At 51.4% G+C, this 13,225-nt stretch overlaps 1 protein-coding gene across 1 annotated transcript in view; it reads right to left on the bottom strand.

The window, feature by feature from the left end:
- The window catches only part of MYLK (myosin light chain kinase), a 188,890-nt gene that overhangs the window by 74,308 nt on the left and 101,357 nt on the right, over window positions 1-13,225 (bottom strand). Inside the window, exons 16-17 of the mRNA XM_017855305.1 lie at window positions 12,940-13,224; window positions 5,680-5,796 (exon numbers count right to left, since the gene is read on the bottom strand). Coding sequence (XP_017710794.1) covers window positions 5,680-5,796; window positions 12,940-13,224 — 402 coding nt within the window. The remainder of the gene's footprint in view (window positions 1-5,679; window positions 5,797-12,939; window position 13,225) is intronic.

Raw genomic sequence — 13,225 nt, 5'->3', positions numbered from 1 at the left:
AATCTCAGCTACTTGGGAGGCTGAGGCAGCAGAATGGCTTGAATCCAGGAGATGGAGGTTGCAGTGAGCCGAGATTGCACTACTGCACTCCAGCCTGGGCAAAAAGAGCAAAACTCTGTCTCAAAAAAAAAAAAAAAAAAAGAATAAATGTGAGGGTGGCAGCAGACTTAGTAATATGGCAGGGCCGAGGTCAGCAAAGGAGGGGTGGGTCAAAATCAGCTAAGCAATAATCAGAAGTGCCCAGGGGCCAAGGTAACAGTGGACCACAGTGGTTAGGAAACAAGGCTTGGATTTAACTTCCCACTCCGCTACTTAGGGTGACCTTGAACAGGTGACTCAGTCTCTGTATGCCTGGGATGAGGCTGTTGTTACTATCACTCCCCTGAAGCCCTCCTGCAAGGTCACCAATGACCTCAATGTTGCCAAACCCAATAGCCAGTGCTCAGGCTCATGTTTATTTGGCAGCAGCACCTGACACATTCATCTTCCTTCCTTCCTCCCTCCCTCCCTCCCTCCCTTCCTTCCTTCCTTCCCTTCTCTTTTTGTTCAGACAGGGTCTCCCTCTGTCCCCCAGGCTGGAGTGCAGTGGTTCAATGTTGGCTTACTGTAGCCTCAACCTCCCATGCTCAAGCTTCCTCCTGGCTCAGCCTCCTGAGTAGCTGGGACTACAGGCATGCCCCACAGCATCCAGCCAACTTTTGTATTTTTTGTAGAGACAGGGTTTCACAATGTAGCCCAGGCTGGTATTGAACTCCTGGCTCAAGCAATTCACCTGCCTCTCAAAATGTTGGTATTATAGGCGTGAGCCACCACACCCAGCCTGGAACATTAATCTTGATCATTCCTTCCTTTTTGAAGTTCTTATCATTTGGTTTCTAGGACACCCCCATCTCCTGGGTTTCTTCCCATATCACTGGAGTACTTCCTTCTTAGTCTTCTTCGCAGGCCCCTGTCCTGCCCCTGCCTCTCTCTCTCTCCCTCTTCTTATCTTCACCTCTGTACTCTCCAGGGACCTCATTCAACCCCAGGGCAGTGAATGGCCTCTGTGTATGGATGGCTCCCCATATCCTGCCTCCAACCTTGACCTCCCCCTCAACTTCAGGTTCATCTAAACACCTGCCTATATGACAGGACTGCTTAAGAGGTCAAATGGGCATCTTAAACTTCACATGCACTAAACTCTTGATCGTGCCCTCCCCCCACCCCACCATTGATCTTCACTCCCCCCATGAAAACTAAGACTCATCTTTGACTTTCTCTCTCTCTCTCTCTCTCTCTCTCTCTCTCTCTCTCTCTCTCTCTCTCTCTCTCTCCATACCCAGCTCATCAGCAGTTCCTATCAGCTCTACAGCCAAAGAGGTTATGAATCTGATCACTTCCCGCCCCTGTTGTGGCAACCCCGGATTGTGCTCCCTGCTTTCCCTCTGACTCATCCTAGGTCTGGTCATCACATGGACATGAGTGATCCTTCATAAATGTCCAGTGTTGGCCCATCACACTTAGAATAAAATCTCATTTTTTTTGGACATAGCCAACACTGCCTGGATCTGGTCCATGGTCCTCCTCAACCTCACTTCCCACCATCCTGCCCCTTGCTCATGGCTCCACCACCCTGGCCTCCTGCCTCATCCTGAAATGCCTCAAGCACAGTGTCCTCAGCTCAGGGCTATGCTCTCATTGTCACCTTGTCCCTCTTCCTTCCCTGGCTTCCTTCAGTCTCTGTTCAAATGTTCCTTCCTCAGAGGGGCCTCAGGGACCACCCCCTCCAAAAATGGTACTCCCTTCCCCATTACCTTGCTTTGCTTTCTCCATAGCTGGTGACATTACCTGAGGATATGACACAGCTGTTCACCTGCATTACTGCCTCTCTCCCACTAGAAAAGTCCCAAGAGCTGGAACTTCTCCTACTTCATTTACTGTTTTAAAACCAGCTCCTACGGCAGTGCCTGGCACAGAGTGGGCACTCAGATATTTGTTGAATGACTGAGTGATGGCATGAGTACCCACTGGAGTGTCCCTCCCTATCACAATCATGCATGACCCTCTGTAGTCACAAAGCCCTGGTCTCACTGGTACCAAAAGCTGGGTGCCCTAGCCAGGGTGGCTGGGGAAAGGAGGCCTGAGTTGAGAATGACTAGATGAGCCAGTGAGGGGCTAAGGTGCTTTTTGGCTCCTCTCATGGGATTCTGGCCTAGGAAGGATTTAGTTTCCTCACTGCTCATCTGGGTTGGAATGAGAGTAAAGGGGTTTCTGAGTCCCATGTGCAGAAGGACCTCCCCACAGGGAGGGCTGTTACTCAGGAAGGTCTGGATCACTCTGGGAGTGGGCCCTGCCATGGTAATTCACTGTCCAGGGAGGCTGCACCAGGCTGTGGAAAGGGGCAGGTTTCTGAGCCAGACACCGAGTCCTGCCAGGATATTTCATGTTGTAATTCACCGTGCAGGGTGGAGCCCCAACACTGGATCTACGCCTACTGTCTGTGGGGCCCGGAAGGCAGCTGACCCTTGGCAAGCCTTGGTTTGCTCACTGAGAGAGACACCCTGCTCAACTGTTGCACAGACTGAAAATGCAAAGTGCACAAGAGTCTCTGGCCAGGGCAGGCATTGAAGGTCAGCTTGTTCTCCTCCCGGATGAGTTTTCGGGCAAGTCCACCTTTACTCTAGGTTTTAGCTCCCTTCTATGTGGCACAAGTTAACCCTTGTCTTTTGCTGAGTTCAGAAGGAAGGGTGATATGACTATAATCAAGAAAGTACATAAACACCCCTTTTCTTAGGAAAAAGACCCAAACACATGACTAAAATAGCCAGCTGTGCTGTGTTATAAAGGTGACATCCCTTATCTTTAAGATATGAGGGTATCAGTAGTGTGGGTAATGTGGACTGGCCAATGAGCCCCATTTGCCTCATTTTTATGAGATTTTGAAAGATATGTTGGCCTCAGATGTATGGTCTCGATGGTGTTTGGCACAGGATGAGTGAGTGATAGTGACTTTCAGGGGCCAGGCCAGCCCTGCTGCGTGGCTGAGGAAGCCAGTCTGAAGTCAGCACCAGCTGTAGTCCCATCGCCTAGTGGAGATGGACCTCATTGCCCCAGAAGAGGGATGAAGGCCTAGTTCTATGCAGAGGTCGGGTGGGCAGTTGCAGCTGGAGACACACTGGAAGAGCCCACACAATGGCCGGGCTTGAAAATTCAGTCACTGTTGCTCCTTAGGGCAAGTAGTTCTTCAATGTATTCTGATTCATGACTCCTTTTAATAATTCGACTAAAAACTACGGACCCCTCTCTTCAGAAAGATGCTCCAACCCACATAATGCAACATTTTGCCTGTAATTTCAGGGGATGCACAAACCCATTGGGATCCCCAAGTCAAGTATGATGACTTGGGGAACAGGGAGAGCTGAGGGGATGAGGGGACAGAATGAGGGCAGGAGACCTAGCCTAGCCAGTGGGGTGGAGCACCAGACGATAGAAAGGCGACAGGGGAGCCGTCAAGGCGACCACAGTCCTTTACCACTTTCCTAGAGAGGCTCTTGATGGAAAAATAAAGCTAAATGTGGGCGAACGCCCACCTTGCATACAGGACACTAATGTATCTGCAAGTATAGCAACAGGGAAAGAACAGCAGGGGGAAGAGGCTGGCCTTATCATTTCTGTCAACAAAACCAAACCCAATGGACTGAGAGTCGGTCCTGTTATCTCAGCTGGGCTCCCTCTTTTCACTTTTCTAGCTCTTCTTCCAAGACCTAGCTCCCAATTTGCAGCTGGAGGCCAAACTCTGCATTTGAAGGAATTAGGGATAAATCATGATGGTCATCAAGATTAGCAGAGCGGACAAGGGAATCTGCCAGCAGACTCTGGGCAAACAAAGCCCTTTAAGTTGCAGAATGAATTTCCCAAACCTTAAAAAAAAAAAAAAAGAATCCCCAAGTGTATTCAGTAGGGGAAAAGGAAATTTCATCTTGAAAACAGATCTGGAAAAGGTGCTGACATTTTATCGATAAGGAGAATGAATTGCTCTCCTGCCTTCAGGTAGCCATGCAAATAGGACCTAAAGAGGTTTCAAAAGCCGATAACCTCCTTCACTAGCTCAGGAAATTCCTTCACTAGCTGAGTCCCAAATGAGCAGAGGGGTATTAGAAGTGGGCTTTCAAGGATCAAGTTTCCAGAAACGCTATACTTTACTAATGCAGCACCTGTACAGAAAGAAGCAGGACTGTGATCCGAGTGGGTGACAGCCTGGGTGAGGACAGACTTCCACACAGGAGTCATCAGCCACAGCATCCCCTGTGCAGAACTTCAAAACATGTGTCCCATGCCCCCTCTGAATTGACCATAAACTTGGACCCATCGAGTCTGCTTCCTTAGACTCAGAGTCCCTCTAGCACATATACGCACAATCTCCAAGGAAAAGTACACAATATTAGATGAGTTCAGCTTACCTTTCGGCTACTAACAATTAATTAGTGCTGCCATTGTGTTTTTACAAAAAAGACGTTCTTTTCCACCTCTCTCCTATTCATCATGTTCCATAGAGCTCAGCTTTGTGATCAGGAAACCGATTGTAAAGTCCAGAATGAGGACATGGGCTCTACATGGTGTGGAATGGCAGTGAGACACACTAGGACTTCAGAACTTAACTGATCACACCCAGAAGGGAGAAGAATAAGCAAGCTGGGCTTCAAGATGCCTTATTTGGACACTAGTTTTTGATGTGTCTCTGATGGTTATTAACCAGACATTTCAAGGGCAAGAAACTATGTCCCCAAAACTACTTTTTGAAACATTTCCAGGTAAGTGCCAAATACAAAGAAATGACACTGGGTTGTGGGTCTTGGGATGGGGTTCTGGTCCCGGCTCGGCTCTGCCCTAAATGTGCCAGGGAACACCCTCCCCCTCCATTGCATTTCCTCATCTAAATCATCACGAGGTTCGTCCTACTGCTCAGGCTCCAATTCTACACTCCTCAGGAAGGAGAGAAAAAAGAGTCACGAATGCACTTCTGGCATTTCCCTAGGACAAAGCCCAGTTCCTTGCAGCTTGGCACTGCCTCTTCCTAACACGGAAACTCCAGTAAGACCTGGCAGGCCTGCTGTCTCCCCGACGTGTCCTCCCACCTCCCTCTGCAGTATTTTATTATTATTATTATTATTATTATTACTGTTTTGTTTTGGCAGAGGCTGCCTGTCCTCTCCATCCAGAGACTAAGCCCCAACTCACCTCCTCTAGGAAGTCTCCCACATGGGCCCCGCTCTGCTCCCTCCTCCTCACGGCTGACCCTGCTGGGTCCGTCCTGCCAGCTCGGACACTTGTTTGTTGTGTGGCTTTTGTAAAATACTCTGTAGTCATTTTCCTGTGGGTGTGTCTTTTCTACTGCCCGGTGCCCCAGCTTCCCAGCTCAGAAGGTTCTGGGTGTGGGGGTCAGGACTGGGAGGGGGACAGGATGGCCAGGGGAGGGGTGAAGAAAGAGGCTATGTAGGTGATCAAGTAGAGCTGCCACTTTCCTTCCTGTCTGTTTTTCTCTTGGCAAACGATAGGTTGACATCCAAAATGAATGCCTTTAGGCAGGGAGGGTAGTGTTGGGGGCAGTTTTGTCTCACAGGCAAGGTATGGTAGGGAAGGGAGGGGCTGAGAAATGGAACCCCCGTGTATGGGTGGTGGTGATGGGTGGGCATGACCTACCGTCCACGGTGACTTGGCAGGAGCACTCAGCCTGGCCAGCATCATTCTTGGCTACACACTTGTACAAGCCTCTGTCCTCAGGCAGTGCCTTCTCGATGGAGACGGAGCAGAGTGAGCCTGGGGAGGAAGAATTGTTGAGTGAACCAGGTGTGGTCGTAGTACCTGCCCTGGCATCTGGAGCACAGCAGGTGAGTGTCACTCACACGGGCAGCCTCTGGGAGCCCAGAAGCCAGAGGCCTTGTGGGAACCAATCCCCTACACCTCACCAAAGCCAGGGCACTTTCTGCTTATAACCCATGTCCAAAATAACTGATCCCTAAATCTGTTCCTTCCTGATACCTCCTCCCCTACTCCAAAGAGTCCTCTTGTGGGGACATAATAGAAAGCTGCAAAAGAAGGGAAAGAAATAGCCTCTGCCTTTGGAGACCATCTAATACAACAGAAGGAGATGCACACAGGCCCTGCCCCCTGGACGTCACCAAGAGAGAAAAGGAGTCCGACACAGGCTTACAGACCTGTTAGGAACAGTGACAGGTGAGGAGGTCCCACTCTGTTTACAACAGTGATGCTGTGACTGCATTCTGGAAAAGGGAGCTATGAGTAAAGAAGTGGGTGGAGGAGGCTAGGAGCACTTGTCCAGGAGGGGCACTGGCCTGTGGGAAGATTTGTTGGGAGGTGGTGACTACAGCCAGGGCCCCAGGAGCTGACTTTTTAGGGTGTCTGAGCTGGAGAACCATGGCCAATGAAGGGCGCTGGGCCTGCAGAGGGGCCCTCTGGGGCTGCCTCCCTTCAGAGTTGGGTCTTCTGGTTGCTCCAGAGAGAAGTGGGGATGGCCTTCCTTCTCCATGGACTCTCCCCTGGGCCTGCCTTCACTCCCAGCACCATCTTCTGGCCTGGTTTGGGGAAGGAGGTGTCAGCTAGGCACACACAGAAATCTGGGGTCTGGTCCTGGCCCCTGCCAGCTCTCTCATCCCAGGGCTGGTTACTTCTCCTCTGTGTGCCCCCTTGAGGAGGTTCCCCAGGGTGTGGAAAGAGGCTTGCTGGGCCAGGCATAAGGGCGGCAGTTCCTAGTTCTTGCTTTCAGATGCACAAGCAAGTAAATAGCACGGCATCCTGCTCAAAGCTGCCCCTGTTGTCAGGGCAGCAGCCGTCACACAGGAGGACAGAGCCAGAGCCACGTACACTCTGCCGCCTGGAGCTGCCATCTCATGTCCCACAAGCTGCTGGCATTGGGAAGGAAGAGCTGGGTGCATTCTGGGTGGACACCAACTACTGTCCCTGCCCCCATTATACAAATGCACAGACTTGACCAGCAAATACAAGGAGATTAGAAAGAGGAAAGATGACATCAGTTCTGCTCAGAAAGCCTCACTAAGGCTGGAGGAGGAAGTGACGGTGTAATATTCCACTGTACTCCTTGCCACCTGGGCAATGTTTTCACAGAGAAACCTTCATCCTATCAACTACCTGGGCAAGAGGGCTGATCTGCACCCCACTCCCAACCTCTTACACCCTCATATAGACCCCAACCCTCGGGAAGGCTTCATTCTCTTTTCTTCCCTTTGTGGTTAGGAGACAGAATTTGTAGAAACTGTAATGGAGAGGATTTAGGCTGGAATTTTAGGAAGTCTGTCATAGGAGTAAGAATTGTGAGGCACAGGAGTGGGGAATGAGGATAACTATGTCCTGGAGAGAGAACTTTCCATTCATCTGGGTGGGCAGGAGGATGCCAAGATGACCTCTAGCCCCAACTAGAGGGGCTCAGAGGCTTAGCAGAGACCAATCTCATCTGGAAACTTTCCCTCAAGTCAGGGTGGGGCTAAGGCTTTGGGTACAGATATCCCACCCCCAACGCACATCCTGTTCAAATCCTTGATTTTCTTTTAGTTTCAGTCCCTCAGCTGCCTTGAGCCCTAAGTCAAAATGATACAAGCTGTAAAGACAGTACACAGAGAGTAGGGCGCATGTGGACCTGGCCCCCGCCTCCTCTCCCAGGTCAAGGCATGGGGCAGGCAGCTTTTCCAACCTGCCCAGAGCCTGGACCCCTGGCCATGTGCATGGGCTTGGGGAGGACCCCCTGGTAGGCTTGCAGGCTTGGCTACCCCAGATGAAGAATCTGGTATTTCCTGTGGGACAGTTCATTCTTGACCTCCAGAAGAAAAGCTGTTTCCCAGAGGTTTTTTTTGAGAAGCCTCAGCCTGGTGGGGAATTTTGAGAGGGAGATGAGGGGGATGGGAAAGGTCAGCACTACTGCAGAGCTCTGCCTGGGAGAGCCCCTCATGGCTGTTGTGGAGTAAGTGCTCCTGGGTCTGAAGCTCTCCCAGCTCTCTCCTTTTCTGAGTTGACGGCAGAGGGGAGCAACGGGATGTGGATGGAGGGAGGGAGCTTCCTGAAGGTTCTGCTATAGGACTGCCTCAGTCAGCCTACCCAGCCCACCTGGCAAGCCCAGACAGTACGACTCATCTCCAGGTCACCCCTGCAGGCATGGTGTCCTCCTTGTTCCCCCTAATCACCCAGGCCTAGGTGGACCTCTTCTGTGCTCCCAACTCTGAGCTCATCCATGTCAAAGCACGGCTCACAAGGCCATTGCCGACTTGCATGCCTGTCTCCCACACCAGCTCTCGGAGGGGAGTGACCCTGTCTATCACCAGTGTTTTTCCCGAGCCTGGAATGCAGTCACAGTAAAACATATTTGTCATTCTGAGAAGGATGAAGGGGTGTTTCTGTAGCAGGTGATCTGGTAGGAGCTATGTAAGAAAAGATCACAAACAGTCAAATAGAACTTACTACTGAAAAAGATAATATATGGTTTCTGAAAAAAGAAAATTCAGAGTTCTTCAAGTAGATTATGCGCACAACAAAGGGGGCTAGAATAATGCCTTGCTCGTAGTAGATGCTGCATAAATCAGTTTTTCGTAGGATGAACTTACATGGGTTTTTAAAAAGCCTTTGCAAAATTCTACCCTGAAGGCAATTACAAATGAATTACCTATTCACAACAGCAACGAAAATGAATCCTCATTGTTAGACTGGGACAAGTGTTTCGCCAGGAGGAGGAGCCTGGCCCAGAGACAGGAAACAAAGCATAAAGATAAAGCCCTTCTCAGGCCACCACAGAGCTCCCCTCAGCTCAGGGGGCCATCGGCCTCCCACCCCTCAGCACAGGCATGTCCCAGAAGGGCTGGGGAAAGACTTGGGGGCAGAGGGCAGGCCCAGCTGGTGGTAACTGTGAACCCCATCAGCCCTACAGCTCTAGGGGTGCAGGAAGAGGAAGGATACCTCCACGTGTCTGTGTCCTGCCACAAATCAACTAGGGGTCAACTCCAGCCCACGCCATCAGACCTCTTCTGCTCTCCTCAGCATGAAAGGGGGTGAACTAAATGGGGTGATGTAATCCTGTTTGGGGGGGTCTGTAAGCTATAAGCCCTATCTAAGCTACAGACATCAGAGAAGTCCCCTGAAACCTAAAAACAGCATGTCCACTAGCAGTCAGTGCAAGCAGATACACAGGTTGATGGGGAGGGGACAGTGCAAGAGTCTCTTGTGGCCAAAGGTGGGTGACAACAGGAAGGCATCCTGGAGGAAGTGAATCTTGTTTGCAGCAGAGCTGACAGGATGGGGATCAGTGCAGCGGAGCAAAAAGGGCTCTAAGTCAGGAAGCCAGGGGCAGGGCAGGTGCTGAGCTGAGCGTGAAGGACGCAGGACGGGAGGCCAGTGGAACCATTCCTTCACCTTCCCCTATAAACCTCCTCCAACCACCGGCTTCCTTATTCCCACTGACACCACCACTGAGACCCCAGCCACTCAGACACCCACACTTAATGGTCTTCCATTCCTTCATCTTCTTCACCTACCCCCACCCCCATTCTGCCCTTCCAAGCCAGGCAACAGGTGCCATTACTTCTATCCTTCCTTCTTGAACTGGTCACTCCCTGTCTGTAGTTGTGGCTACTATGCTAGTCTAGGCTTCACCGTCTTCCTCCCGACCACTTCAGTAGGCTCTATATTTGTCTTTTGGGCACAGAGTCCACCAAAACCCCTAAACTGAGCTTCGTGTACAGTGCTCCTCATTTCAAAATCTCGCATGACTCCCTACTGCCTTTAGACTGGAATTCCTTGGCAGGATATAGGATGAAACTGGGGCCATGTCGTCCTCTCCAGCCCAGTACAAGCTGTTAGCAGGATGCCTCTGCTGCTGTGGGCCACTCTCCCCCCTCCCCCCGAAGCCCATCCCCTCTGGCCTGCCTTCAGGGCTTAGATCAAAGTCCAGCACTCAGCTCCCTCTCTTCCCACTTCCAGCAGCTCCTCCCGACACACTCATAGCACTTGTCAGCACTTGGCTCTAACAATTTTATCACTATGAGTGTGTCTTCTCTTTCCAGATCTATTGAGAAAAGACCCACTCCACCTCTCAGAATGCCCTACTCCCTGTGGAGGGACCTGCTCAAGTGGTGACCCATAGACAAAGCCTTAAGATAAGCTTTCCCCTTAACAAAACACCGGGCTCTTGAAGTCTTGGTGAGTGAAGGGACAGAGGGTGGGGCTGATTTTTTGAGACAACGCACTCTCCTGTATTGAAGCCAGACAGGCCCATTTCAAGGTCTGCCTCCACCGCTGCAGGGAAAATACCAGAAACCTGGCAAGGCTGGGGGCACCATCAGTGTTTCCACCTTTGGACAACTGTTAACAAAATCGAGGAGTAAGTAGTCATTCGTGTTTTCTGTTGATAGACAAATTCTCAGCTGCCACCAGTGTCCTGACAAAATAATAGGAATTAACTAAGAGGTCATATAGCACAGTGGTCTAGGCATGGGAACTCAGCCACCTGAGTTCAAACAGTTTGAACTGAGTTCAAATCCCAGCTCCGTTACCCCCAGCACCTTGCACTGGGCAAGGTACATAACTTCCCTGTTAGGTGGACAGTACAGTCATAGTTGGGAGGATTCAATGGGTGAAAAGTGTAAGAGGCCTAAGATAGTGTCTAGCACGTAGTGTTCAACAGATGTCAGCTATTCTTTAAACACAATTTTAAAATATTTAGAAGATGTCTTACAGTTTGATTTGGGGCTCTCTCTGGAATCCCTTCCCACCTCTCCTGGTCTCTCTCCTCTCTGTGTGCAGCCTTCCTTGGATCATTTCTTCTGCTGCTGCTCTGGATCTGAATTGTTCCCTCTGGGACGGTTTCCATGGGAAGGGAGGCTGGAGTGGCCAGGATCTCTAGGGTGTTTACCACTCAGGCCCCAGCAGGGAAAACATACTGCAGGCACTCAGGGCGCAAGAAGACAGTGGCTAATGGCTCAGAAGGGTTTCTGAGACCAGGCCTGAGGTCTGCCTTACGTCGCTTAGTTGAGTGAATTGTTTGTAAGTGGCTGTTGATGTTTCTGGGTTTAAACCCCATGCAAGCTGGAGAGCAGCTGCCCCCAGCCGACTTAACCTCAGTTTCCCTGAGTCTGGAGCAGCCACAGACCTCCCAACGCCAAGGCTGCTGAGACCCTGAAGCCCATGGGCAATGCCAAGCCTGATGAGAACCTGAAACTCGCTAGCAAAGACGAACTCAAGAAATACGTTAAGAATGATGTGAACTGCAAGAGAGGCCATACAGGGACCACAGATAATGAAAAAAGATCAGACAGCCAGGCGACAGCCCCAACCTTGTCCTGAGGATGGTGGATGCCACCCTGCATCCTGCCCGGAGAGATCACCGTAGGGTGATTTGGGAAATGCTCCCAGTCAGGGTTTCCAATCAGTTTTACCAAGGACTTTCCAAGTGGGAGAGCCCTACAAGGGCAGCAGGACAGGCTGTGGTGTCCACTCCTCTGGACATCTCACCCCAGCCTAATAATCCCCATGCCTCGGGAGTGGGGCTGAGCCAGCAGAGGTGGGGGATGGAGGAGATGACTTCTGGAGGACCCTGCCAATCTGAGAACGTCCACATGGAAAAGTTACTGCATTAACACATTAGCAGAAAATAACACAACTTTTCTCTCTGCCAGCCAGTATCCCCTTCACTCCTTCAGCACTGAGATTCAGCATGCTCAGCTGCTCCAGGTGTGCTGTGCCAGATGTAGAGGGAAGACAGACCCTTACTGGGAGCTGAGAGGGATTCTGTGATCTTCGAATGCTCCATTCTGCTTGTGAGGGGAAGGCAGGCAGCATTAGAAGGTGAGGGAGGGAGTGGGGAGGGTGCTGCCAGAGGACAGGGAGGGGAGCAGCCCGTGGGGACAGCACTCTGATATCTCAGCTGACTCAGATTTGACAGGACCTGTCCACTCCGGCCTCTTCTGTGGCTGTCCTCTGCCCCTCAAGGGTGAAATGTCACTTCCCGGGAGCTTCTTTGTACCCTTCCCTGGCCGGAGCCACCAGCATCAACTCAGGCAGGACTCTGTTCTGTGCTGGCAACCTGTCCCTCCGCTGGCTGCCAGAATGGGGTGTGGAGGTCGGCTGGCCTTGGAGCTCCCACCCAGACTTGAGATTTACAAAAGTACTTCAAACCAAATTGAAGGTCCAGAGAAAATACTCCTGTGTCACCCCCATCTCTTCTCCAAGTATAAACTGGCCCCTCTGAAAACTCCAGACCCCAAAAGTCCACACAGATGGAAGGATTTGGGGCCCCCCTCCTCTCCCCACCACCCAAGAATGTGAAATACCAGCAAACAAAAGTCTCGTCCAAATTAGGAAGCGAGCAGCTCTGTCTGCCCGTGAGTGTGTGCTGTAGGGGCTGTTTTGGGATTTGGGCTTTCCCGACAGATCCCTTCAAACCCACAATGCTATCAAGACTGAAGTTATTCTTGACCCCAACACAGAGCTCCGTGCCACCTGGTCACTGCACACTCTTCCCCAAACCTAAGACGCTGCTCTAAACAGCTCTTTACTCAGAGCTTCTCGCTGGCTCCAGCCTCCGTGTCCCCCACCTCCAAGCCTGTGAACAGAGCCCTGTCCATGCTGGAGCTGGGAATCAACTCAGGCTCAGGTCTCCTCCGGGGAGCCACAGGTGGCAGTGCCATGAGAGGGCTCTGCCAGACGGGCGCCGAGATGTGGGCATGTGCCACAAGGACCAGCATCCCAGCCCTTAGCCCCAGCCTTGGTGCATGTACCCAAGGTCCCTGAGCGGGGACCTATCCTTGAGTGAGCAGGAAATGGGTGCGGCCCTCCTACCCAGGCTATGGGCTGCTGACAGGGGTCAGCAAGACCAAGGCTCCATGAGCCAGCAGTGGCCCTGGTACAGAGGCCCCTTCTTCCCCAACCCCCACGCTCATTTACCTTCCTGGGAGAGGACGATGAACTTGGTGGTCTTGAGGGTCTTTCCATTCAGCGTCCAGGTGATGGTGGCTGGGGGGTCAGAAGACACCTGGCACTGGAGCAGCAGCTTCTCGCCCTCTGCCACACGAACATCTTGCAGCTTCTCCTTGAAGACTGGGGCTGTCCCCTGGCTCTCTGATCTTTTTTCATTATCTGTGGTCCCTGCATGGCCTCTCTTGCAATTCACATCATTCTTAATGTCTTTCTTGAGTTCTTCTTTGCTAGCAGATTTCAGGGTCTCAGCAGG

Source organism: Rhinopithecus bieti, unplaced genomic scaffold (genome assembly GCF_001698545.2).
Source record: "Rhinopithecus bieti isolate Rb0 unplaced genomic scaffold, ASM169854v2 scaffold_39586, whole genome shotgun sequence".
NCBI classification, from domain to species: Eukaryota; Metazoa; Chordata; class Mammalia; order Primates; family Cercopithecidae; genus Rhinopithecus; species Rhinopithecus bieti.
This window is presented reverse-complemented; position numbering and strand designations above follow the sequence as displayed.